The sequence below is a fragment of the Microcebus murinus genome, chromosome 22 (genome assembly GCF_040939455.1).
Source record: "Microcebus murinus isolate Inina chromosome 22, M.murinus_Inina_mat1.0, whole genome shotgun sequence".
In the NCBI taxonomy this organism is placed as follows: Eukaryota; Metazoa; Chordata; class Mammalia; order Primates; family Cheirogaleidae; genus Microcebus; species Microcebus murinus.
In genome coordinates, this window is record NC_134125.1 from 59,609 (window position 1) to 86,102 (window position 26,494).

Genomic DNA, 26,494 nt, shown 5'->3' on the forward strand with positions numbered 1-26,494 from the left:
AGACTTTCCTTCCTGTAGGCTCAGCCTACGGCTGGGGGACCCAGGGTTGGCGGCAGGGGAAGCAATGGCACAGCCTCACAGTCCTGCATCTGTAGGCCATCACACTGCTCACCTGTGGCCTGGTGTGTCCCTGAAAATCCGAGGGCCATGAGGAGAAGGAGGGCACTGGGACCAGCTTCCTGGGGCTCTATCTCCGAAGACATGCTGCTAGTAGGGTGTGCAGAGTGTAGGGGATAGCCACCAGCCTACCTGGCACAGCAGCTCTAGGGCCCCCACAACCACCACCAGGCCAGCTTCCCCAGACTCAGAGGGCAGCAGCAGTGACTACTGTGCCCTGGGCTACGGCAAGGGATGCCACCCCTTGGCCCTCCCAGGAAACTCACAAAGCCCTGGGCCCATCCCAGCCTTGGCCTGTGCCCTTTCCTGTGACCAGCAGGACCCAGAGACCCAACAAGGAGGAGCCTGGGCGACAGCTGGTCACAGAAGTACAGTCTGCATGAAGACCCCCAGTGCATTGTGCTCCCTCCTGGCCTTGGCAGGCAATGGGCCCAGACCTGAAATTTCTAGAAGGCTGACTGAGTCAGCTGCATCCTGTCCATTTTGAAAATGGACTAAAGTCTCTGGAGCTGACCTTGGATTTGGTGATGAATTTTTAGATACAATACCAAAAACCATCCTATGAAAGAAAAAAATGGATAATGCAGACAACTGAAATGTCTACTCTGTGAAAAATCCTGTTGAGAAAACAAAACATAAGCCACAGGTTGAGAGAAAATATTTGATAAACACATCTGAAAAATAACTTGCATGCAAAATACACAAAGAAACTAAGACTCAACAAGAAGACAACTAAATTTAAAATGGATAAAGAAGCCAGGCATGGTGGCTGCATCTGTAGTTCCAGCTACTCAGGAGGCCAAGGCAGGAGGATCACTTGAGCCCAAGAGTTTAAGGCTGCAATGTGCTAAGATCATGCCACTGCACTCTGGCCTGGATGTCAGAGTGAGAACCTGTCTCTTAAATAAAGGGAGTAGGTAAAGATAAATATATTCCAAACCAAGATAATGGAATTAATTTCTATTCTTAACAGTCATCTCTGGGTATTAAATTCCATCAAGTGATTTATCTGCACATATTGAGATACTAATATGGCTTTTCTCGTATTCTTCTAAGAAGCCCAGATCTAATGTAGTGTGGTTACATTAAGAGATTTCCTAATATTAAATCTTCCAAACACACTACTATTTCAATTAGCAGTTTCAGCCACATTTAACAGAACCAACTTTCTTCCCACCCAAAAAAGGAAAGATGGCTTAAACAAGATAGTTCATTTCTCTTTTGTGTAAAACATACAGATGTAGGTAGTCTAAGGCTGGTATAGCAGATCCATAGTTTTCAGAGACGCAATTCACTCTGCTCAATTTTAGCAGATGGGCTAAATCCTCAAGATGAATTTAGGGTCTAAGATAACTGCTGAATCTCCAAACATCATGTTTGATGTAGATGAAAAAGAGGAAAGGTTAATAGGCATAATGGGGCTTTCCACAGTTATCTGCTTCCTTTTTAAGGGACCTTCCCATTAGACTTTCTCAACAACATCCATTTCCATTAGTCAGAAATTATTAGCATGGTCACAATTTGCTACAAAGACAGGGGATAAATGTAGCTTTTTGAGTGGGCGCATTACCATTATAAATAATACAGTGATTCTGTTGGTGATGGACAAAGGACATTGGGATCACCACTAGTCTGCTTAACCTAATTATATCATGTCTTTTTGTTGTCAGCTACAGTTTGCTATAATTCCATTTAAAATTAAAAAATCTATGTTCACAAATATGATTTGAAAGTTATTTTTTTCTCACAAATGTCTATTTAATGGGAAAGTTGTAAAATGTTGGGGTTATCTTTCCTTACAACTAAGACTATTCCTGAAAAGTCTCAGGAATCTTTCTTTTCTGAGACTGGGATAGGATCAGAGGGATGAGGTAATATATATATATTACCTTGTGATTAGCCAGTGATTCACTTTCTGTTCATCTATTTTGTTTATTCCCTGTAGAGCAACTAATTTCTAAGTTTCATTTAAGTGGTAAAATTTTCACTTAAGAATATTAAGGCCTAATCCAGCATTATTCTTTCCTACAGTATTTGAGTGCTATTGTCAGTATTATGTCAACATTTCTGGCTTCTCATGAGCATGGTTGCATGTAGATTTTCATCAAACAAAACAAACTAAACTCTAACTAACCCTGGTAGTAGTAAACTGAAACTCTTGTGAGTTTATTTGGTCTTCCTCAATACATTCATGAAAAAGTACACTTTAACAATATTTCCCAGATTTAGGGAATATACTTTAGCAAATATCTGCAATTCTTTGATTATACAAGCTTTTTCTTCCCTTCTTTGAATCACCATTCTTCACCCCAGGTATCTTCAGATTGGATTCTGTATAATGAGTGGAACACAATATAAATAAAGCATTCAGAAATTACCAAATTTTTCCCAATCAAGGAAGAAACAGTTTCTTTGGGTAAGATATAGGGTTCTCTAATAGAGTACAAAGTGGAGATTGTTTCAGAAATATTTGTTGTGCTGAATTCTCGTATTCCTCTAAGAAGCCCAAATCTAATTGTCAGGGTCCTACTCTTTCAAGATTAATGCCCATTTACATGAGAAATTTGATGAAGTTGTGAAGAAAACATACTTTGTGAGTAACCAACTGGGAGAATGACTTTTCACCACTCTAATATTATAGCTACATGTAAATATTTCAGCAGTATCACTTAAAGTCCACTGACTTTATACCCTTCCTTTAATTGAGATTTTGAGCTCATTATTTTCCATGCTATCCAGGGCCATCAGAAGCATTCCTCACTTCAACACAATCCAGAATTCTTACTATGTTTGAAATTTTTCAATAGCGACTGCTCCATTTTCACAGAACCTCAGTGAGGATATGACAACAATTAGTTTCACTAGTTCTTATCATGAGACTAGTTTCTGCCATGGAATATGAATGGAGACTTCAAAGGTTTCAATCTTGTCTTGGGAAACAACCATTTCCAAATATCCATATAACCTTGTAAGCTTCTGACTACACCTCCCACTCTAATACCCATTTCTGAAGCAGTCTGAGTTACTAAGCTGTAAACAATAGAAACACATCAAACACACAATGTATTAAAAAGATAACAAGTAGCTCAAATTAAAAGACAAGAGAAGTAGGTTAAGAAAATGACAGTAACTAAAGCTATTCTGGAATATCTCTATAAAAATAACTAGTTAATAATCACATCAAGATACAACCATAGAATAAAAGCTCAGTTTGTTTTTTGTACTTTGGAAATCCACTAAAATTGTAAAATTTCACATGTCTCAGCCATACTTAGTGACCATGCCAAGTCCTTGGCAGGGCATCTTGAATGATGGTTCTATTGTGGCTTCATAGACTGTGAGGGTATATTTCTCCGAAAGGAAATCAAGAGATTCTAACCAGTGAAGATAGAACAGATTCCAGGCTATGCAAACAAATGAAATGTACACCATATTGGTTCCTATAACTAAAAAGGTAGCTGTAAGGACTGTTTACACAGGGTAGAAAATAATAGGAGAAAATGTTTGTAGTGTTGAAATGTATTCTTAATAACAAGCTATATTATTCTAGTAACAAGTTGCATTTGGTAAGAAGAAACAATGTTGGTATTCATAGTAGAAATCACTGGCATTGTATCTACTAATTTGTCTCACATATGGCATTCACAAATAAAATGTCAAAATATGCAAAATACATACTATGTGGTGTATATATAAGATATCTAAACACCCTTGTAGGTCTTAGGATGAATTTCTTTTTGTTAACCTAATTATTAAATTTATCTACATACTAAAATAATCTTTACCTTCTATAAACATTTATAGTTGGGCATTTTCTCCAATATATTCATAAACTTGGAACACCTGCAACATAATTTCCTGAAATTATTTCTGTAAGACATTTCTCCAAATTAAAATAATAGGTGTTTTTAAAATGAACCCTGATATATAATGAGATAAATATTCCTGCTGAGGCTTAACCATACTTGACACATAATAGATCTTCCTTCCTACATTACTATTTCTCTGCTAGGGTTTGTCATTTTTAGATGAAAACTTCCCTTATAGCATGATTCCTAAGAGATATGAACTTCTGATACCTAAAATGTCTGTAGTTTTGATAATTCTGCCATTCGCTGGTTCTGTAATTTTTCTCTTTAAAATGCTGTTTAACAAACTATGAATTTTAAAGGAGTCTATTCTATTTCCATTTGTTCCATGAAGTTTCCTTTGTGAATGTTACCATATATTAATGACTTTCCAACATCTATTTCATTTCTATAGTTCTTCACCTGTATAAACTGTTTAAAAGTGTATGAGTTGCTGCTAAAATTTTTCAAAGGGTTTGCTAAATTCACAGGATTCCCATGTACATTTTGTATCTTTTTGCATGTAAAGAACAGCTTTCTCTGGATGCCTTTACCTTTGCTGTGTATTCACAATGTTTCTGTTTGGTATGAGTTTTCTAGAGGATAAGACATTTCCATTGACAGAGTTTCTCTTCCATATGATTTTGTTGGTAACTTCTGAGAATTGACTTTTGAGAGAAAAGTTTCACACATTTAACTCAACATGCTCATCATCTACATGAGTTCTCTGATGCATAATGAGCTGTGACTTCCAACAAAAGGCTTTCCCACAATCTGGACATTTACAAGGTTTCTCTCCTGTATGTGTCCTCTGATGTGCACTGAGAATTGATTTCTGAGAGAAGGTTTTTCCACATTCATTACATCCATAGGGTTTCTCTCCTGAATGAGTTCTCTGGTGTACAATGAGCTGAGATTTCCTAATGAAGGCTTTTCCACATTCACTGCATTCATAGGGTTTGTCCCTTGTATGCATTCTCTGGTGTACAACGAGCCGTAATTTCCCACTGAAGGATTTCTCACACTGACCACATTTATAAAGATTTTCCCCTGCATGAGTTCGCTCATGTACAATGAGTAGTGACTTCCAAATGAAGGTTTTCCCACATTCATTACATTCATATGGTTTTTCTCCTGAATGGGTTCTCATGTGTATTATGAGGTATGACTTGCTGCTAAAGGCTTTCCCACATTCACTGCACCTGTAAGGCTTTTCCCCAGCATGAGTTCGCTGATGTGAAATAAGCTGGTCTTTCCTGTTAAAAGCTTTCCCACACTCACTGCACTCATAGGGATTTTCACCTGTGTGAATTCTCTGATGTACAATGAGTTGTGAATTGAAACTAAAGGATTTTCCACATTCACTGCATTCATGTGGTTTCTCTCCTGTATGAGTTCTTATATGTATAATAAGGTATGATTTGCTCCTGAAGGCCTTCCCACACTCACTGCACCCATATGGTTTTACTCCTGTATGACTTCTCTGGTGGACAATCAGCTGTGACTTCAAACTAAAGGCTTTTTCACACTGATTGCATCCATAAGGTTTTACTCCAGTGTGAACGCCCTGATGTACAATGAGCTGTGACTTGAATGTAAAGGCTTTTCCACATTCACTACAACCATATGGTTTCTCTCCTGTATGAGTTCGCTGATGTACAATAAGGTTTGATTTTGTATTAAAGGCTTTCTGACAGTCACTACATTCAAAGGGTTTCTCTCCTGTATGAGTTCTCTGGTGTGTAATAAGCTGTGACTTTAAACCAAAACCTTTTCCACAGTCACTGCACTCATAGGGCTTCTCTCCTGCATGAGTTCTCTGGTGTGAAATGAGCTGATATTTCCGACTGAAAGTTTTCCCACATTCATGGCATTTATATGGGCTCTCTCCTGTGTGAATCCTCTGATGTATAATCAGTTGTGATTTAAAACTGAAGGCTTTCCCACAATCATTGCATTCATGGAGTTTCTCTCCGGTGTGTGTCCTCATATGTATAATGAGGTATGACTTGCTTCGGAAGGCTTTGTCACATTCGTTGCATACATAAGGTTTCATTCCTGTGTGACTTCTCTGATGTACAATGAGCTGTGAATTCAAACTGAATGCCTTCCCACACTGAATGCACCCATAGGGCTTTACTCCTGTGTGAGTGCCCTGATGTACAATAAGTTGTGATTTGAACGTGAATGCTTTGCCACATTCACTGCAACCATAGGGTTTTTCCCCCGTATGGGTTCTCTGGTGTACCATAAGGTTTGACTTTGTATTAAAGGCTTTCTGACATTCACTGCATTCATATGGTTTCTCTCCTGTATGAATTCTTTCATGTATAATGAGCTGCGATTTCAAACCAAAAGTTTTGCCACATTCATTACAACCATAGGGTTTATGTCCTGAATGAATTCTCCGGTGTGAAACAAGCTGGTCTTTCCTACTGAAGAATTTCCCACATTCACAGCACTGATAGGGATTTTTACCTGTGTGAATTCTCTGATGTATAACGAGTTGTGAATTGAAACTGAATGTTTTCCCACATTCACTGCATTCATGAAGTTTCTCTCCTGTATGAATTCTCTGATGTACCATGAGGTAAGATTTACTGCTGAAGTCTTTCCCACATTCATTGCATCGATAGGGTTTCTTTTCTGCATGAGTTTGCTGATGCACTGTAAGATGTGACTCACTGTTGAAGGCTTTCTCACAGTAGCTACATTCAAAAGGTTTTTCTCCCATATATGTTTTTTGGCACGTAAGTTGTGACTTCTTATTGACAGCTTTTTCAGATTCATTACTTTCACAGTATTTTATTCCAATAACAGTTTGCTCATGTTTGGAATGGAGGAATGATTCCCGATGTACATGAAATGTATTAGGATTCTTTCCAGCATAATTACTAGTAAAATCTGTATCATATTTCAAACTCTTTCCATGTATGCCACATGTATGAGGTTTCTGCTTTGAGGAAACATAATTTGTACCAAGAAAACATAGTTTTCCAAATGCAATGCATTCACAGCTTTTTGCTATACTTCCCAGATTGCCTTGGTTTTCTGCATGCCATTTGATGTGATCATCAATTTCCCAGACTTTATCTAGAAATGAAAATAATAAGTCATATGTTATAAATAATTACATGAGGTCAGGTACAGTGGTCATGCCTATAATCCAGCACTTTGGAAGGCCAAAGTGTAGGGACTGCTTGAGCGAGGAGTTCAAAACCAGCCTGAGCAACATAGCAAGACCAAACCTCTAGAAAGAAAATTTAAAAATTTGCCAGGCATGGTCGCACACACCTGTGGTGCCAGCTACTCAGGAGGCTGAGGTGAGAGGATCACTTGAGGTTAGGAATTTGAAGTTACAGCAAGCTATGATTGGGCCACTGCACTCCAGCCTGGGCAACAGAGACCCTGCATCTAGTAAATAAGTAGATAAAAACATGATCTTGCTATAGCATAAAAGTGCCTTAAAATGCCATATCATGAGATTTCTCTTTTAGTTTCATATATCAGATAAAACAATACCTCAATAAAATAAATACCTCAATAAAATAAATATAAAATATAATAAAATAAATATAAAATAAAATAAATATAAAAATAAATAAAATAAAATAAAATAAATACCTCAATAAAAATAAAACTTCAAGTATAAACATGCCCAAACTATTGGGCACTGTAGAAAACAAAGAAAAACTAAAATTGAAAATAAGCGTAAGCACTCTGGGAAGCTGAGGCGGGCAGATTGCTCAAGGTCAGGCTGGAGTTTGAAACCAGCCTGAGCAAGAGTGAGACCCCATCTCCACTCTAAATAGAAATAAATTAATTGGCCAACTAATATATATAGAAAAAATTAGCAGAGCATGGTGGCACATGCCTGTAGTCCCAGCTACTCAGGAGGCTGAGGGAGGAGGATTGCTTGAGCCCAGGAGTTTGAGGTTGCTGTGAGCTAGGCTGACACCACGGCACTCACTCTAGCCTGGGCAATAAAACGAGACTCTGTCTCAAAAAAAAAAAAAAAAGAAAAGAAGGCCGGGTGCGGTGGCTCACGCCTGTAATCCTAGCTCTCTGGGAGGCTGAGGCGGGCGGATTGCTCAAGGTCAGGAGTTGGAAACCAGCCTGAGCAAGAGCAAGACCCCGTCTCTACTATAAACAGAAAGAAATTAATTGGCCAACTAATATATATAGAAAAAATTAGCCGGGCATGGCGGCGCATGCCTGTAGTCCCAGCTACTCGGGAGGCTGAGGCAGCAGAATCGCTTGAGCCCAGGAGTTTAAGGTTGCTGTGAGCTAGGCTGACACCATGGCACTCACTCTAGCCTGGGTAACAAAGTGAGACTCTGTCTCAAAAAAAAAAAAAAAAAGAAAAAGAAAAGAAGCATAGTAAACTGAGATTGTTTAAGTTTAAAAGTTTTACATAATGGATAAAGAAGGCAAAACAGGCACATAGAACAATAAGTACAATATAAAGAGGTTATAGGAGATCTCTGAACATTAGAGTCATTTGTCAAATAATTATCAAACCCCTATTTATGTGCCAAACTCTTTGCTAACCTATAGAAAAAAGAGATAGAACACTGTAGATTAATTCCCAGTCTTCTTGAGAATAACATTTCATTGAATACCTGAACAAATGGATCAAAATAGACTCACAGGGAACATCATCATAAAGTTTCAGAACACTTGGGACAAGAAGTAGCTCCTAAAAGCTTCCAGAGGAAAAAAAAAACCTCAAAAGTTTCTTATAATGGGCCAAAAATTAGAATGGCAGCAGACTTATCATTAGAAACACTAAAGGATATAAAATAGAGCAATGACAAGTGAAGTAAAAACAATTTCAGATGCACAAGTCTCCACATTTATATCACATGCAGCCTTTCACAGGAAACTCCTGGGGAAAGTGCTCCAACAAAACCAATCAAGAAAAAACATGAAAGAGGACACAAAAAAGAAAACAAAAGAGGAGATCCCAGGATAAAAATTGTACAGAAGGCATTGAGAAAAACTAGGTGCCACTGCAGCAAGTCAGAAAGAGTTGGGAGTGGGTTCCCAAAGAGTTGGGAAAATGAAATGCATAGAATTAATGATTTGGTTGAATGTACCAACCAAGAATACTTAGACATCAAATGGAGTCTGAGCTTAAATTAAAGATAAACACATTAATGATAACAGAAAAAATTAAACAGGCAAATAAAACAACCACAGAAAAATAAAAATCTATAAGCAAAAATTAATCATTGTGTACCTGCATGATTTACCTGGAAACAGAAATTACATAATCATAATAATGTAAAAACTGAAGACTCATCTAACCACAAATATGAAATTACTGTATTAGCATGATGGAGGCATGGAGAGAGACAGTACATATATGGTGGGAAGGTATGGAGGGAGCAGGGTGAGAAAGAATTAAATCACCCTTCTATACTGACTGATATTAGGAGGAAAAGCCAAGGTGCAGGAGAATAATCCGGTTGTTTAGAAATATGGAGGCAAACACTATAGGAAAGAGTTAAAAGAGATGAAAGTAGTTGTCTCTGGCAAGAATGGAAAACAGGGCACAGGATAAGCAGACCATTGTTTTAACATAAAAACAAAAGTCAAAGATGCAAAGTAGATAGGAAATAAGACAGAGGATCAAGTCCTTAGACACAACAGCAAATATCTGGAGGCTGAATAGAGAACTAGTATAGTCAATTTAGGTGCCCCAAAGTAACATGTTCATCAGGGTAATGAACAGAAAAGGACATTAAGATAACAAAGGAGCAAGTCAGGTTTGGAGATAGTAGACCCTAATCTTAACACCTCCTTAAGATTAATAAGGTTAATAAGATTAATCTTAACACCTGTTAAGATTCCCTAATCTTAACACCTCATTCAAAGTTTCCTGTGAAAAAATAGGCAAGTTGTTTTCCTACCTATCAAATCTGATCTGTCTCATTCATTTTGTACACAACCACCAAATTATATCTCCCCAGACATCAATTCCTAACTGGTATAGAATCTTCCTCGGGATACACTGAGAAATGAAAATTGGCATTTTGGCTATCACAATAGCTTGGGAAGGAGTATTACTAGTTATAAAATGGTCCTATAGTCAAAAATGTCTCTATCAAAAATAAAATAGGCCAGTGAGTCTCTTTGCCCTAGAATCAGATTTGCTCCTATGTTTGGCTGTCAGTATTACCCTCATAGACTTTCAGAGTTCATGGACACTGAAGCTGTTCTAAACATCAAATCCTATATTTTATCCTTCTGATTCTTCTATTGCTGGTACCACACCCATTCTTATCTTTGCTTGGATCCCACATCAAATCATCATTTGATTTCCCAGGACATCTAATACATCTTCTGTTGAGCAGGCTGTTTGTATTATAGTAACAATAGCAAAAGTAAGATTATGGTTGGTAACTAACAATTCAGGAAATGAGGAAAAGATACTAAACCCAGTAACCAGAATACAGGAATTCTTAAGCTTAAAGATTACTTAAACATGATTTAAGACTATAATAAACATAATTACTGGCTGGCGTCCAAAAGTAATCGCTGGGAAACCCAATGTGCACCAAGTGAATTGAGATTCTGAAGCTACAGAAAAGCATTTTCCCAAATAACCCTGTCTAGTTTAACCACAAAAGATGACAAAGAAGGAAATTATGCTCAGAGAGCAGAAACACACACTCACCAGGAAGCTTACTTCGCTGCCATGGAAAGATGTCCTGGCAAAGTCTATCTGACCAGGGTTTCAATATAGTGTAAAACAGTGTCATCTATGTGGTGTTCACTCCTGTGGTCCTCTGGGACAAGGGGACCGTGTACTTCTCTCTATCCTTCTATATTTGGATTGCTATATACAGATAGATTAATTATAGCTCTCCAGAATATAAATAACTACTACCAGGTCTGAATAGGAACAGGATCCTAAACTTTCATTAATGTAGTACAAGAACAAAACTACAGGTTACAGTATATATTTGCCTGGGAAGAAGGGTGTGATGGCTGCTGCCTGGACAACCAAGGAGGTGCAGGCAGACAGTGCTGCCCACCCAAAGGTTCTTCTGCTCTTTTCTTGGCTAGCAGAAACCTAATTTTTTTCCACCCCCATCCTTAAGGTGATATGCTTCAGTCAGGGAAGTGAGGACCCATCCCTATCCCTGTCCCCACTCCCAGAAGGTCAAGCACAATTTATCAGAGCTGGCAGTGATAGTCCTACTTCCCTTGCCAGAGACATCTTTAGACAAGGGGCATGTGATAACAATCTAGCTGGTCAGACGTGATAAATCTGCTGGGGGCATCCTGTAATAGGTCTTACTGCTTGATAGAGTCATATGGGAAAAACAGCCCTTCTTATTATTCCATCAGCCACTGGTATGTCTGCATGTGTCAGCTAGAACTGCGACAGTCACCTGGTAACCATTAGGGGAGGTAACCTGAGGAAAATGCTGACACACCTAGATGGGCCCTTGATGACTTAGTGGGCCAATCACTTAGTTGACCCTACAGCTGCCCCGCTTTAGAACTGATCAAAAATTGCAACACGGCCGGGCGCGGTGGCTCACGCCTGTAATCCTAGCTCTCTGGGAGGCCGAGGCGGGCGGATTGCTCGAGGTCAGGAGTTCGAAACTAGCCTGAGCAAGAGCGAGACCCCGTCTCTACTATAAATAGAAAGAAATTAATTGGCCAACTAATATATATACAAAAAATTAGCCGGGCATGGTGGTGCATGCCTGTAGTCCCAGCTACTTGGGAGGCTGAGGCAGGAGGATCACTTGAGCCCAGGAGTTTGAGGTTGCTGTGAGCTAGGCTGACGCCACGGCACTCACTCTAGCCTGGGCAACAAAGCGAGACTCTGTCTCAAAAAAAAAAAAAAATTGCAACTAAAATAATCCTAGTAACAAAAGGACTGTCTAAGGTGCTCAGGGAAACATCTGACAGTAATATCCAAGATGAATTAGAATAAAGAGTAAAACAAAGAAATCTGGCTAATCAGTAGAAACACACATGAAATAATGTTTGCCTCATTTGGGCTGGGAACTGAGAAGATGAAGGCTTTAAAAGACCTCTTTTTAAAGGACCAAAACACTGACAGACTCTACCAAGACTAGAAAGAGGAAACTGCATAGAAGGAAGATTCCAGCTTACTCCCTAGTGCCAGGAAAAAGAACCAGAAACAGCAGAACAAAAAAACTATGAAAAGAAAGGTGAGAAGAAAGGTATGTGACTATGGAGCAGTGGAAGATACGATTCTGGTTTCTGAAAATGATGCCACAAAGTGGCACACGGAAGATGCCAGTGGATCAATCAAAACCAGGACTAGGGCAGATGCGGTGGCTCACACCTGTAATCCCACTACTTTGGGAGGCCAAGGTAGGAGGACTGCATGAGTCCAGGAGTTTGAGACTAGCCTGACCAACATGACATGATCCCATCCCTAAAAAACAAAACAAAACCTGGACCAAATGGCAGATGAGAGACCAATGTGGCTATTGATTATGAGTCGAGGAACAAAAGAATTTAAATCTTCAGAATGGAAGTTGCTGCTGTTTGAATGTATCCCCTCCAAAATGCATACTGAAACTTAATCTCCATTGCGGTGATTTTAAGAGGTGGGCCTTTTAGAAAGTGATTAACTCAGGCCCTTATGGACTAGTGCCTTCTAAAAGGGCTGGAGGGAACTATCTTAGGCCCTTTGTGGCCCTTTTTCTGTCCCACAGCATTCTACCCTCAGGAGGATGCAGCAACAAGACACAATCTATGACTCAGAAAGCAGACCCAACCAGACAGCAAACCTGTCAGCATCTCAGTCTTGGACTTCCCAGCCTCCAGAACTGTGAGAAACAAATTTGTGTTCTTTACATATTTCCCAGTCTGTGGTATTTTGTTATAGTAGCACAAATGACATAAAACAGAAGTCCTTTACAGTTAGAATATGAGGAAAATGAAGAAAATAAAAAAGTCTCCTTTGGACTCAGAAGAGCAAAAGAAGCCCAGGAGAAAGTGAGAGGAACAAGTGTTTAGTCCTACAGCGTCAGAACTGGCTCAGCAGGAGTGACTAAAGTCAAGCGTTGGGGTGAAGGCATCAGGCAGGATCACAAACATTATTGAATATTAAGGAAAGTGCTCCTAAGGGACAGAGTGATGATAGTGAAGCTTTATTTGACGTGGGGAAACAAGGAAGGGGCAGAATCTACCAACAGCTGGGCTGGGGCTGTGGTTATTGAATTTAAGTACGTATAATTAAAAAATATAATTTATTTATTTATTTATTTTATTTTTTTATTTTTTTATTTCAGCATATTATGGGGGTACAGATTTCAAGGTTTCAATAAATGCCCATTCCCCCAAATTTATTTTTTTTTATTTATTTTTTTTGAGACAGAGTCTCACTTTGTTGCTCAGGCTAGAGCGAGTGCCGTGGCATCAGCCTAGCTCACAGCAACCTCCAACTCCTGGGCTCAAGCGATACTACTGCCTCAGCCTCCCGAGTAGCTGAGACTACAGGGATGCGCCACCATGCCTGGCTAATTTTTTCTATATATAATAGTTGGCCAATTAATTTCTTTCTATTTGTAGTAGAGACAGGGTCTCGCCCTTGCTCAGGCTGGTTTTGAACTCCTGACCTTGAGCGATCTGTCAGCCTCGGCCTCCCACAGTGCTAGGATTACAGGTGTGAGCCACCGCGCCCGGCCTAAAAATATAATTTAAAACAAATAGAACAGAACTAGAAGAGGCATAAAAGTTACATCAAGTGAGGGGAAAGCAGAAAAGCTTGGTTAAATGCATAATGAAATGAGTCTCTTACCAAGAAACAGTAAGAAGGAAAATGAGGATGCCAACAAGGAGATTAACTAAGAGTGCATGGTTATAATTGAGACAAGAGGAGCTTATCATATCAGAATTCATACCAATTCTAAATAAGGAGGAAAGTATCTAAATATCTGCATCATTTACCTGGATGGCCCTGACTTGGGATTTGAGCATGCACCATCCACAGCTCTTCTCCTCGTTCCAACTTGAAGATAATATTGGGTTTGGTGTGTTGATACCCTGTCAACAGAAAATCACAGAGAACCTGGAACAAAACTGCTTGGGATTCATGGATTCTGAAGAATGGAGAAGATCTGGATTAGAGGTGGCATGAAAAGCTGCCCTTTTACACGTTGGCAAAGTAAAGGCCACTCAATTGGCATACTCTGATATCAACTGGTGTCTAAGAAAATCTGGCCCTTAAACATAAGCCCCAAATCATTAACTATTTTCAGAAGTCCCCCAGGTTTCAGCAACCAACGACGGGAAGTCTGGAGATTGGGCACACTGCTCCTCAGGGGGCAGCACTTACCCAGGGACACCAGGTTGCTGTAGTTCTCCAGCATCACACTCCTGTACAGGTGCTTCTGAGCTGGGTCCAGCAGCCGCCACTCCTCCAGGGTAAAATCCACAAACACATCCATGAATGACAATGGTCCCTGAAATAGAATACCCCATCCAATCTCAAGTTATTTTACTAGGTTTGTGGAAAACAACAGACTACTTAGGGCATCCTTTATTTACATTCAACTTTGTGAGAAAAACAAAAATCATATTGAACACATCCATTGATGTGCATTAACTCAGTCATTCTCTCATTCAAGATATGAGAACTGGGATACTCTCTATTTTTCTTTTTAATTTAATTTAATTTTTTTAAGAGACAGGATCTTGCTCTGTTACCCATGCTGGATTGCAGTGGTGGGACCATAGCTCAGTGTAGCCTTAAACTCCTGGGCTCAAGTGATTTTCCTGCCTGGCTAATTTTTTTAGAGACAGAGTCTTGGTATGTTGCCCAGGCTAGTCTCAAACTCCTGGCCTCAAGTAATCCTCCTGCTTCAGCCTCCTGAATAGCTGGGATTACAGGCATGAGCCACTGTGCCTAGCATGAGATAGCCTCTCTTTAAACTTTCAAGCTATCCTAGGAACCATCTTATACAGGGCTCCCCAGACATGGGCCCTTCAGTGCTAAAGGCAAGACTGTCACAGGCAAACAGGTTCAGCTGGTCACATTACATCTGCAGCAGTTACTGACCTCTAGGTTCCAGGTATTAAACTACATGCAAATGGCATAAAAATGAATGAAATACAGTGCTGACCTCCAAAAGCATTCAGCATTGCAGAGGGAAGAAAAGTTAAACGTGCAAATGAAATTGGAAGTCATAGAAGCTAGGATAAAGGAATACAAAGTACACAGGCACAAAGGAAGAAGTAAGCAATGCTATTTCACAGTGTCATGTGGAGTGTGTAAAAGGGAACTACAGAAGTGACCAACACAAGAGAAGAGAAGACAAGTTAAAACTTGGTGGACTAAAAAGGCAACTGCTGTAGGTAGCAGCCACTCTGTGGGACTAAAGACCTGAACATGAAGATATACAAATGGCAAATGAACATATGAAGCATGTTCAACATCATGTGTCATTAGGGAATCGCAAATTAAGACAATGAGACACCACTACACACCTATCCTCATGGCTAAAATCCAAAAACCTGACACCACCAAATGTGGGGAAGGACGTGGGGCAACAGGAACTCTCATTTGTTGCTGGTGGGAATGTAAAGTGGTATAGTCACAGTCACTTTGGAAAGAGTTGGCAGTTTCTTACAAAGCTAAACATAATCTTACCATACAATCCAGCAATTATGCTACTAGGTATTTACATAAATGAAATGAAAACTTATGTCCAGGCAAAAACAGAAATACAAATAACAGAAATGAAAGACAGGATATCACTATTGATCCCACAGACATGAAAAGGCTAACAACTCTAAGTACATAAATTCGATAACTTAGATGAAATGGATATGCTCCTTGAAAGACACAAATTACCAAACTCATTCAATAATAGATTATCTTAACAGATAACTCTGTATCTATTAAAGAAATATAGAGGCCGGGCGCTGTGGCTCACGCCTGTAATCCTAGCTCTTGGGAGGCCGAGGCGGGCGGATTGCTCAAGGTCAGGAGTTCAAAACCAGCCTGAGCAAGAGCGAGACCCCGTCTCTACTATAAATAGAAACAAATTAATTGGCCAACTGATATATATATAAAAAATTAGCCGGGCATGGTGGCACATGCCTGTAGTCCCAGCTACCCGGGAGGCTGAGGCAGAAGGATCACTCCAGCCCAGGAGTTTGAGGTTGCTGTGAGCTAGGCTGACGCCACGGCACTCACTCTAGCCTGGGCAACAAAGCGAGACTCTGTCTCAAAAAAAAAAAAAAAAAAAAGAAATATAGAATTTATAGTTAAAGGCATACATCTTGAAAGAAAAAAAATAAAACTTCTTTTTGAGATGATATGATTGCTTATGAAGAAAATCCCCAAGATTCTAAAAAAAGGTTCCCAGAACTAACAAGTGAGTATAGCAAAGTCACAGGATTATAAGGTCAATACACAAAAATTGGTTGTATGCCTAAATAGCACCAATAATAATTAAAATTTGAAATTAAGAAACCAATTTTGTTTATAATAACAAAAACAAAGAATAAAGAAGTATAAATCTGGCCAGGCGCGGTGGCTCACGCCTGTAATCCTAGCATTCTGGGAGGCCAAAGCGGGCGGATTGCTTGAGGTCAGGAGTTCGAAACCAGCTTGAGCAAGAGCGAGACCCTGTCTCTACTACAACTAGAAAGAAATTAATTGGCCAACTAGTATATATATAGAAAAAAATTAGCTGGGCATGGTGGCACATGCCTGTAGTCCCAGCTACTTCAGAGGCTGAGGAAGGAGGATTGCTTGAGCCCAGGAGTTTGAGGTTGCTGTGAGCTAGGCTGATGCCACGGCACTCATTCTAGCCTGGGCAACAAAGTGAGACTCTGTCTCAAAAAAAAAAAAAAAAAAAAAAAAGAAGTATAAATCTAAAAACAAATGTGTAGGATCTGTATACACAAAACTATAAACAATGATTTCTAAAAATCAAAGACAATCTAAATAATGGGGAGTTACCCTGTGGTAACTCCATATTCCAGAATTCCATATGGAATATGGAAAACTCCATATTGTTCAGATATAAATTCTCCTTGATTTGATATACAGATTCAATGCAATTCTAATCAAAATCACAGCAAGCTTTTTGGTAGCTATCTATAATGTTTCTATAATTCATATGAAAAGGAAAAGAAATTATTTAATAGAATAGCCAAAACAACTCTGAAAAAAAACAAAGGTGGGGAAATCTCATAGCCAATAATATAAAATCAAGATAGTGTGGTACTGGAGAAAGATTAGACACATAGATGGATGAGACAGAACAGATAACCTAGAAAAAGAACCACATGTTGTCTCCTAAGTGTTTACAAAGGAAAAGTCAATGGAGAAAGGACAGTTTGTCAACAAATGGTACTGAAATACTTGTAAATCTATAAACACAAAAAAGAGAAATCTGACATATACCCCATATTATATATAAAAATTAATTCAAAATGAATCATAGACTTAAGTGTGAAAACTAAAGCTATGAAAGTTCTAGAGAAACCAGGACAAAACTTGTGTACTTTGGTTTGGGCTATGATATTTTAAGTATGATATCAAAAGCACAATCCATTTTTAGAAGTTAAAATTGGGAAAATGGACTTAATCAAAATTAAAATATTTTATTCTATGAAAGATGGGACTATGAGAAGAAAAAGACAAGCCAGAGACAGGAAAAAAATATTTACAAATAATTTTTTTTAACAAAGGACTTCAATCCAGAATATGTAAAGAATTCTTAAAACTCAATGACAAGAAAACGACCCAATTAAAACACGGGCATTCCTAGAAGAAGTGATGGCTAAAAAGAAAAATAAAAAAAAAAAAAAATAAAACACGGGCAAAAGATCTGAACAGACATTTCACCAAAGATATACAAAGAGCAAACACACATGAGAAGATGCTCAATAACACTAACCATTAGGGAAATGCAATTAAAACCATATTGAGGCCGGGCGCGGTGGCTCACGCCTGTAATCCTAGCACTCTGGGAGGCCGAGGAGGGCGGATTGCTCAAGGTCAGGAGTTCGAAACCACCCTGAGCAAGAGCGAGACCCCGTCTCTACTATAAATAGAAAGAAATTAATTGGCCAACTGATATATATATATAAAAAATTAGCCGGGCATAGTGGCACATGCCTGTAGTCCCAGCTACTCGGGAGGCTGAGGCAGAAGGATCACTCGAGCCCAGGAGTTTGAGGTTGCTGTGAGCTAGGCTGACGCCACGGCACTCACTCTAGCCTGGACAACAAAGTGAGACTCTGTCTCAAAAAAAAAAAAAAAAAAGAAGCACCCCAGGTAAAAATTTGAAAATGGATTTCCTATCAAATTTGTTTTGAAATTTACTGTGCATGAATCACTGAATCTTTTTAAAATGAAGACTCTGATATTAACAGGACTGGGATGAAGTCTGATATTCTGCTTTTCTAACAAGTTTCTAGGACAATATATATTTTGTAAATACACATTAAAAAATATACATAACACACATAAAACACAACATAATTTTTGGGAGTTGAGGAAAGAGATGAAAATTGAGTATGAATTAGGGAATATATGAACAACTGTAGACAGGGAACTTATATGAGCCAATGATAAAAAGGCCATAAACTGAGCCCTTTGACCTAAGGATCCCTATTCCTCTCTCCACCAAAAAAAAAAAAAAAAAAAAGGTAATAAAGAAAAGTGGAAATAAACAAATAAGAAACTCACCCTGGACTTGGTGCTTTTCAGCTGCTCCTGGGAAATAAACAGCCACTCTAGGATTTGCTCTGTCCAGTGACTCTGCTGGGACGTTCCAGGGAGAGGTCTATGGTCAGGGGTCCCTTGGCCAAGGATGGATTCCTGAACTTGGAACTTTCTTATCCTATCACATGAGCTGTCTTCTTCCTGGAGAGGTGGGACCTGTGAACTCAAGAGCCAACTCACTTTAGTGAGCATGTTTCCTCTGGGCCTCAACCTCTTAGGCTGGTGAATCACACTTAAATGGAGGCTGGGCTGGGTGTTCTGTAAAGTGTGCTCAGGGCTGCTGCTGTGAGAAGAAATGTCCGTAAGGAACCTTGCACAATGATGACAGTTCCATCCACAGATTTTGCACGGGCCCCCTGGACCCCTGAAAGTGCAATGACCATACCTGAGATTCATTCTATTTTAAAGCAATTTCTGGGCAGCTACTTAAATGAGAACCTGATGCTAAATGCTAAGGAGTTAACAACTCATAGTTTTAAGTAGGTATACATCAGTCTGAATGAAACAGCATTTCTTCTCCTCTTGCCATTTAGATGTCTGTGAACAATTCACTTCACCTCTCTGAGTCTTTCTTGTTGTTGTTAAAATACTGAGAAGAGCAGGATGAGGTAAGAGTTGCAGGATTGTTTTTTTTTTTTTTTTTTTTTTTTTGAGACAGAGTCTCGCTTTTGTTGTCCAGGCTAGAGTGAGTGCCGTGGCGTCAGCCTAGCTCACAGCAACCTCAAACTCCTGGGCTTGAGTGATCCTTCTGCCTCAGCCTCCCGAGTAGCTGGGACTACAGGCATGCGCCACCATGCCCGGCTAATTTTTTCTATATATATTAGTTGGCCAATTAATTTCTTTCTATTTATAGTAGAGACGGGGTCTCGCTCTTGCTCAGGCTGGTTTTGAACTCCTGACCTTGAGCAATCCGCCCGCCTCGGCCTCCCAAGAGCTAGGATTACAGGCGTGAGCCACAGCGCCCGGCCAGGATTGTTTTTTAATCTCCCCAAAACTCCTGATGAAAACAAAAGAGACCTACCAGAACAGTAAAAGACAAAACCATGATATCTATATAAACAAAAACAAAAACTAAGTGACAGGGTCAGAGCATATAGCAGGTGTGATTCAACTAACTACAAGAGCAGCAGGTATGGCACAGGGCAGTGCCAGCAGAGGAAGTGGTGGGAAATGAGGGCAGATTCTGACAAGCCACGTTGTTGCAGGATCTCCCAAGTCACTGATAAATGTCTATCCCCAACAGAAGAGCACCCTCCCCGGTGGGATCTGAGCAAGCAAGTCTTACAACACATAACACTGAATTCCTCTCAGGTTCAGAGCTGCAGGTGACCATAAATACAAATTCCTAAAGTCACTAAGCGACCTAACAGTACTATGGCCATCTAAAGCCATGAAAATATGAGAAATAATGGGCAAATAGTCCCTTCCAGAAATACAGACCCTCACTTTCAGGGAAAGCTGCTAGAAAAATGCACCATATTGATCAACACAAGAAAAGATAAAAAATACTCAGGCAGTGTGTGTGTGTGTGGGGGGGGGCTGCTCACAGTGAGGAGGACAGAAGAGAGGACCAGATAGAAGGAAGGAGAGAAAGACTATTAGTAAGAGGGAGGGGAGAGAGAAGGTTTAGATATTAAGTGGGAAGAATCCAGAGGAAGCTTATTCCAGAAATTATTTAACAACAAAATAAAACATGTAAATGTTAGAGAAACACATTAAAAATAAGGTATGTTGGCCGGGCGCTGTGGCTCACGCCTGTAATCCTAGCTCTTGGGAGGCCGAGGCGGGCGGATTGCTCAAGGTCAGGAGTTCAAAACCAGCCTGAGCAAGAGCGAGACCCCATCTCTACTATAAATAGAAAGAAATTAATTGGCCAACTGATATATAGAAAAAATTAGCCGGGCATGGTGGCACATGCCTGTAGTCCCAGCTACTCGGGAGGCTGAGGCAGAAGGATCACTCAAGCCCAGGAGTTTGAGGTTGCTGTGAGCTAGGCTGACGCCACGGCACTCACTCTAGCCTGGACAACAAAGCGAGACTCTGTCTCAAAAAAAAAAAAAAAAAAAAGGTATGTTGAACCCCAGGAATCACTAGATTAGAGGCAGAAAAAAAGGCTTCCTGACAAGACTTAGTACCGAGAGTCAAGTCATGTTTTAGGCCCTTCATGACCACAGAGGTAGGAATCTCAAAGAGTAAAGCAAGAGAAAGATATCCTGGTTCATCACAGCCCTCAAACAAGTACTTCTTGCCCCAAACAGAATGGCTTCTTCATAAGCCAGGAAACCTATCTTACTTAAACTGGAAATCCCCTCCCCAAATAAAAACAAAAACAAAAAAAACCACATTAGTATTGTGAGGGAAAGGGAACCAAATGAGGCTCTGACAGACAATGAAAACATATCCCAAATATCTGGTGCCACACACGCGCATACACACACACACACACACACACACACACACACACACACACACACAAACTATAACCTAATATTTCAAAATGAACTAAAAGAAATCAGGAAAAAAAACTTTGAAAGGACAAATAAACCAAAAATAAAACAGCCTAGAAAGTAGATGAGTAGAAAACTGGAAAATATGAAGTGAGAAATATTAGAACTAAGAAATGAATTAGAAAAAAAATCTAGAAATGAAAACTAAATTAGAAGGAACATAAAAAAAACACCACAGGACCTAGAGGATAGCATGGGTGAAAAGTGAAGAAAGCCTAAATATAATAAGAAAGAAAGAATCTGAGAGAAAGAGAAACAATCAATGAAATTACTTATGAAAAGGCTGTTTACAGAGGCATTTTTTACATCCCAAATATCTATGACTAGAAAAATGGTTGAATAAATACTGTCCATCCACACACTGAAAGATCATACAGCCAACAAAAGAAAGAGAGAGAGAGAACAATCTCTATGTACGGATACTGAATGATCAATATACACTCTTGGTGATATAATGGCAGGGTTAGGAATAGTCTATACAGAAAGCTAGTGTCTGTGTAAAAACAGAAGGGGAAAGTACCTGTATGTGTATATGTATGTGTCTGCCATGGAAATGGGATCATATAATATCTAGTCTTTTGTGTCTGGCTTCTTTCACTTAGCATAATGCTTCTAGGGGTTATTCTTGCTAACAGCATGTATCAATAGTTTGTTCCTTTTATTGCTGAGTAGGATTCCACTTTGTTTACACTTTCACCAGTTAATGGACATTCAGATTATTCCCTGGAAAACAACTGTTGACCTCTCGGAGCCTTTTCCGTTTACACTAGGTAAGGTCTACCCACTTTGCCTCGGGCACAGTGAGGTATTTTACTGGACCTGCTTTTGTCACTTTCATCTGGTCCTGGATCCAAGGACAAGACTCTTTTTGGGTAAATGGTAATTATTATCAGGGCCCAGAATCCTAGAGTCTCTGTCTCTTGAGAAATTCTCAAACTACGTGCAGAGGCAATAAGAGTGCACTGGCCAGGGAACTGGGTGTAGGGTCAGACCACCTGGGTTCAAGTCCTGGCTCTGCACTGACCAGGGGTGCCACTGGGCTTCTGACTCCCCTCTGGGTCTCAGTATCCTCACTCATCAAAGGAGAATAATAGTGTCACCACCTGGGGCTACTGTGAGGTTTTAAGGTGTATAGAACCTCACACATAGTAGACACTGAGCATAATATTTGGTTGAAATGGCAAAAAACAGGAATATGTAAAGAAAACAAACCTTCTAAAAAATGACAATCAACAAGATGAAAAGAATAAGCTAGGTCTTAGAAAAGAGGACTCTACCTTCAAACATCTCTCCACTTTGTCCAGTGTCTTTATTGCTATCTGTCTCCCTCCCAAGAGCATGGATTCCATCAGTCTTGCTCATCATCACAAGCCTGGGACCTGCAAGGTCTGACACATAGTAGGTGCTCAATAAACATTTAACAGACATTTCAAAAGCCAAGGGGTACATTTTGTATCTATTAGGGCGCTCTTTATCTTGAGAGGGGTATATACTGTAGTATTAAGAACTGAGTTTGGGGCCGGGCGTGGTGGCTCACGCCTGTAATCCTAGCACTTTGGGAGGCCGAGGCGGGTGGATTGCTCAAGGTCAGGAGTTCGAAACCAGCCTGAGCGAGACCCCGTCTCTACCAAAAATAGAAATAAATTAATTGACCAACTAAAAATATATATATACAAAAAATTAGCCGGGCATGGTGGCGCATGCCTGTAGTCCCAGCTACTCGGGAGGCTGAGGCAGTAGGATCGCTGAGCCCTGGAGATTGAGGTTGCTGTGAGCCAGGCTGACGCCACGGCACTCACTCTAGCCTGGGCAACAAAGTGAGACTCTGTCTCAAAAAAAAAAAAAAAAAGAACTGAGTTTGGAGCCTGACTGCCTTGGTTTTAATTCTGTCTTCCGCTACTTATGTGCTGTGTGATACTGGGAAATCACTTTACCTCTCTTTGTCATGATTTCCTCATCTGTAAATGGGGCTAACATTAGTACCTCCCTCATGAGGCTGCTGTGAGGATTACAGTTAGTACCCATAAAGTGCTTAGACCTGTAGCTGGAACACAGTAAACACCACCTAAATGTTGACTAGTATTATTCAAGTTTTAAAGCTCTCTTTGTATTAGTCATCTACATTTTTCAGGTTGGTTGTAATTTTATCTTTTATTCTGTCATTATAAACAGAGTAATTTCCTTCATTATATTTTCTAGATAGATACTATTTATAAATAGAAAACCTATTGATTTTTAGACTGATTTTCTACTAGGGTACCTTAATAGATTCTCCTCCAGCTACCAATCTCTTTCCATCATGACAGAGCACCCTGATTAAGTCTAGACCACTGTCTCTACTGCCTCATTCCCATTTCTGTTGCCAATTGTTGTTCCCACTATCTACCACATGTACACACTCACACTCTGCTCTGGAAATATTTCCAGCAACACCCACCACTACCATCACCACTAAACCCAATTTAGACTTTTATGACATCTATGGTTTGAATGTGTGCTTCCCTCCAAAATTTATGTTGAAACTTAATCCCCACTGTGGTGCTATAGAAGATGGGGCTTTGGGGGAAGTGATTAAGTCATGAGGGCTCTCATTTGTGAACAGGATTAATGCCTTTATAAAAGAGGCTTCAGAGAGCTACCTGGGTCTTCCATCTCCTCTGCCATGTGAGGACACAGCCTTCTTCCCTTTTAGTCCCCTTCAGCCAGGTGAGGATGAGTAAGAAGGCACTATCTTGGAAGCAGAGAGCAGCTCTCATCAGACACCAAATCTGCCAGAACCTTGATCTTGGACTCCCCAGCCTCCAGAATGGTGGGAACATAAATTTCTTTTCTTGATAAATGACCCAATTTGTGATATTTTGTTATACCAGCACAAAGGACTAAGATAGTGACCTAATATTAATTGATTTCCCTGATATATCTTACATGACAACCATTTTTTTAAGTTTCCTTAACTCTGAAACACAAGTCTCTCCTTATTTTCTATCATTTCTCTTGGGCTCCATCTCAGTTTCCAACATCTCTTCCCCTGCCTTCCCTTGTTGTCATTTCCCTGAGCAGTATACTCAGTTCTCTTCTCGTTTGGCCACACTAAATCAGTGTAACCCCATCCAGACCTTTCTCTTGAGACACATGCCTACCCACCTGTCCGCCAGCAACCTCCACCTGGAGGGTCCAATCCATATGAAACTGAAATCCCCCACCCCTCACCCCATCACTATTCTGATCGTCTTCCCTTGCTCAGGGAATGATGTCACACTCAACTCAGGCCCACAGAGCAGAACTCCAGCGCTCATCCCTGGCTCTTCCAACTCTCCTTACCACCAGCACCCAACTAGTTACCAAATCTGGCTGCTTCTGCCTTTTTACCTCTAGTTTCTGAAAACCACCAGCTTACTTAAACTCTTATCTTCTCTTGTCTGCTGCAGACTGTCCAATCCAAAAATCCTTTGTGAAAACACTTCAATAATTTTCCCTCCCCATTAAAAATTCAAGTTTTTAATGGCAATCTCAAAGTCCTCTATGATGATCTGCCTACGGCTCTGGCCTCATTTCTTAATATACACCTCTACCATCATCATTAAACTCCAAAAGTCTACAGTCTAGCAACTCTACAGCACTCAAAGTTCACCATACTAGGTCATTTCAAGCCTCTCAAATTTGCACATGTTGCTTCTTTTTCCTAGGTTGATTTTCAACCCCTTGTTCACCTCATTCATCTTTCAAACCTCAGTTTAAAAATCTCCAAATCTCTGAAGCACTCCTTGGGGTGTCCTGACTTCTAAAACGGACACGCTCTACTTACTCTCTGTCTCCCAAGTCCTTCCACGGCCCGCTCCCAGAGTACCTATTACCTGGCCACTGTGCTTTTCTTACCCACCATTCCCGTCAGACCACTGCTCTTCCAATGAAGGGTTAATGAACAACCCATCTTTGCACTCTCAGAACCTGTCCCGGGGTCCAGCAAACAAAAAACAATAAACAAAACTGTTGAATAAGTGAATAAATAAGAGCGTAATTTCCAAAATGAAACTCAAAAGATGTGAGACATAGAAGACACTCACGAAATACGGGTTAAAGAAACTGAAAGGTGATTACCCTTGTCAACTCAAAATTCACGGTATAAAGTTCGCAGGAAAGAGACTGAAGCAAGGAGGAAGCGAAGAGGCTGAGACAGGAAGCGTCTCTGGAAAGGCTAGCGCCCTCTCAAGAGGTCCAGCCGCTCGGAAGAGCGGCGGGGCGAGGAACTCAAGCTTAGACACCGGAGGGGACGGCGTGCGCACACGTCGCGTTCAGGGGGCTTTTCAGGAACGAAAGGAAGCTACTCACCCAGACGGAGGCTGTCCGCACCCTGGCGGCCATCCCCGCGGGCAGTGCTGCGAGCCTCGCCGGAGGAGGCAACGCGAGGGACGCTGGAAGGGAAGGCGCCGTGAAGGACGCGGTCTCCCCGCAGCTCCCACCCCGGAGGGAGGCCCGCGCCGGCCGGGAGGCCTGCCCGTCCCGGAGCCGAGACCCCCTGGCACGGCCGCACCGTCCCGTCTCCGGCCCCCGCCAACACACAGGGTCGAGTCAGGCGGCCGCCCGGGTCTGCAGCAGGAAAGAGTGCAGCCACACTAGTTCGGTCCCGTCCCGCCGCCTCGGGCTCCTCCAGCCCCTGACGGGCAGCGGGGGACCCCGACGCCTCCACCTGCCGATCTGCAGCCAGCAGGGCTCGCGCCAGGCCGGCTCCGTCCTCGCCCTCACCACGCAGTGCCCGGCCCAGGTGCTTTGCAACGGCCCTTGGGCCAGACGGGGGCAGACTCGGTGACAGGGGATGGCGAAACGTAATGAACTGCGCCGCCGCCCAAATAAGTCTCGGCCCACTGGCGCCGAGCGATGGCAGCCGTTACCGACGCGAAGGGATTGCGTCTTCGCGGCCCAAGGGCGGAAAACTACAACTCCCAGAAGGCTCTGCGCGGAGTTCTCCTGCGCCCAGCGGGCTTCTGCCGACGCCCCCAGGACTGCGCGCGCAGCACCTGGAGACCATAAAGGTTTAGCGAGTTTATTGAGTCTTACGTGTTTATGAAAATCTTTTTAATGTCCGGTTTAATAGAAATAGCTGGATTCTCATATTTGCTTCCGTATTCAATCTCCTCCATATGTTGTTTTTGTGGAAGTATTTAAAGATGGTGCAAGCTGACCAAGTGGTAGGTTTTTTTTTCAGGGAACAATCCCTGTAGATGAACTTTCTCTATTACATTACAATCCACTGGTCTACCTTGCACGTTGAATGGATTCTT

At 40.9% G+C, this 26,494-nt stretch overlaps 1 protein-coding gene across 5 annotated transcripts; it reads right to left on the bottom strand.

The window, feature by feature from the left end:
- Positions 1-1,313: 1,313 nt before the first annotated feature.
- Positions 1,314-26,153, bottom strand: ZNF268 (zinc finger protein 268). 5 transcript variants are annotated; one of them, XR_001149728.3, is made up of 5 exons: positions 18,673-19,342; positions 14,302-14,428; positions 13,914-14,009; positions 3,903-7,058; positions 1,314-2,448 (listed from the first exon to the last, which is right to left on the bottom strand). XR_001149728.3 is itself a non-coding variant. In XM_012747638.3 (5 exons), the coding sequence occupies exons 1-5, from the start codon at positions 25,575-25,577 to the stop codon at positions 4,651-4,653; spliced, it is 2,841 nt and encodes a 946-aa protein (XP_012603092.2). In that variant the 5' UTR covers positions 25,578-26,153; the 3' UTR covers positions 1,314-4,650. The 5 variants fall into 5 exon arrangements, 4 of the variants coding, with proteins under 4 accessions (XP_012603092.2, XP_012603091.2, XP_012603089.2 ...); XM_012747638.3 differs by adding an exon at positions 25,545-26,153 and having other exon boundaries at positions 1,314-7,058; positions 18,673-18,849; XM_012747637.3 differs by adding an exon at positions 25,545-26,153 and having other exon boundaries at positions 1,314-7,058; positions 18,673-18,864.
- Between the last annotated feature and the right edge of the window lie 341 nt (positions 26,154-26,494).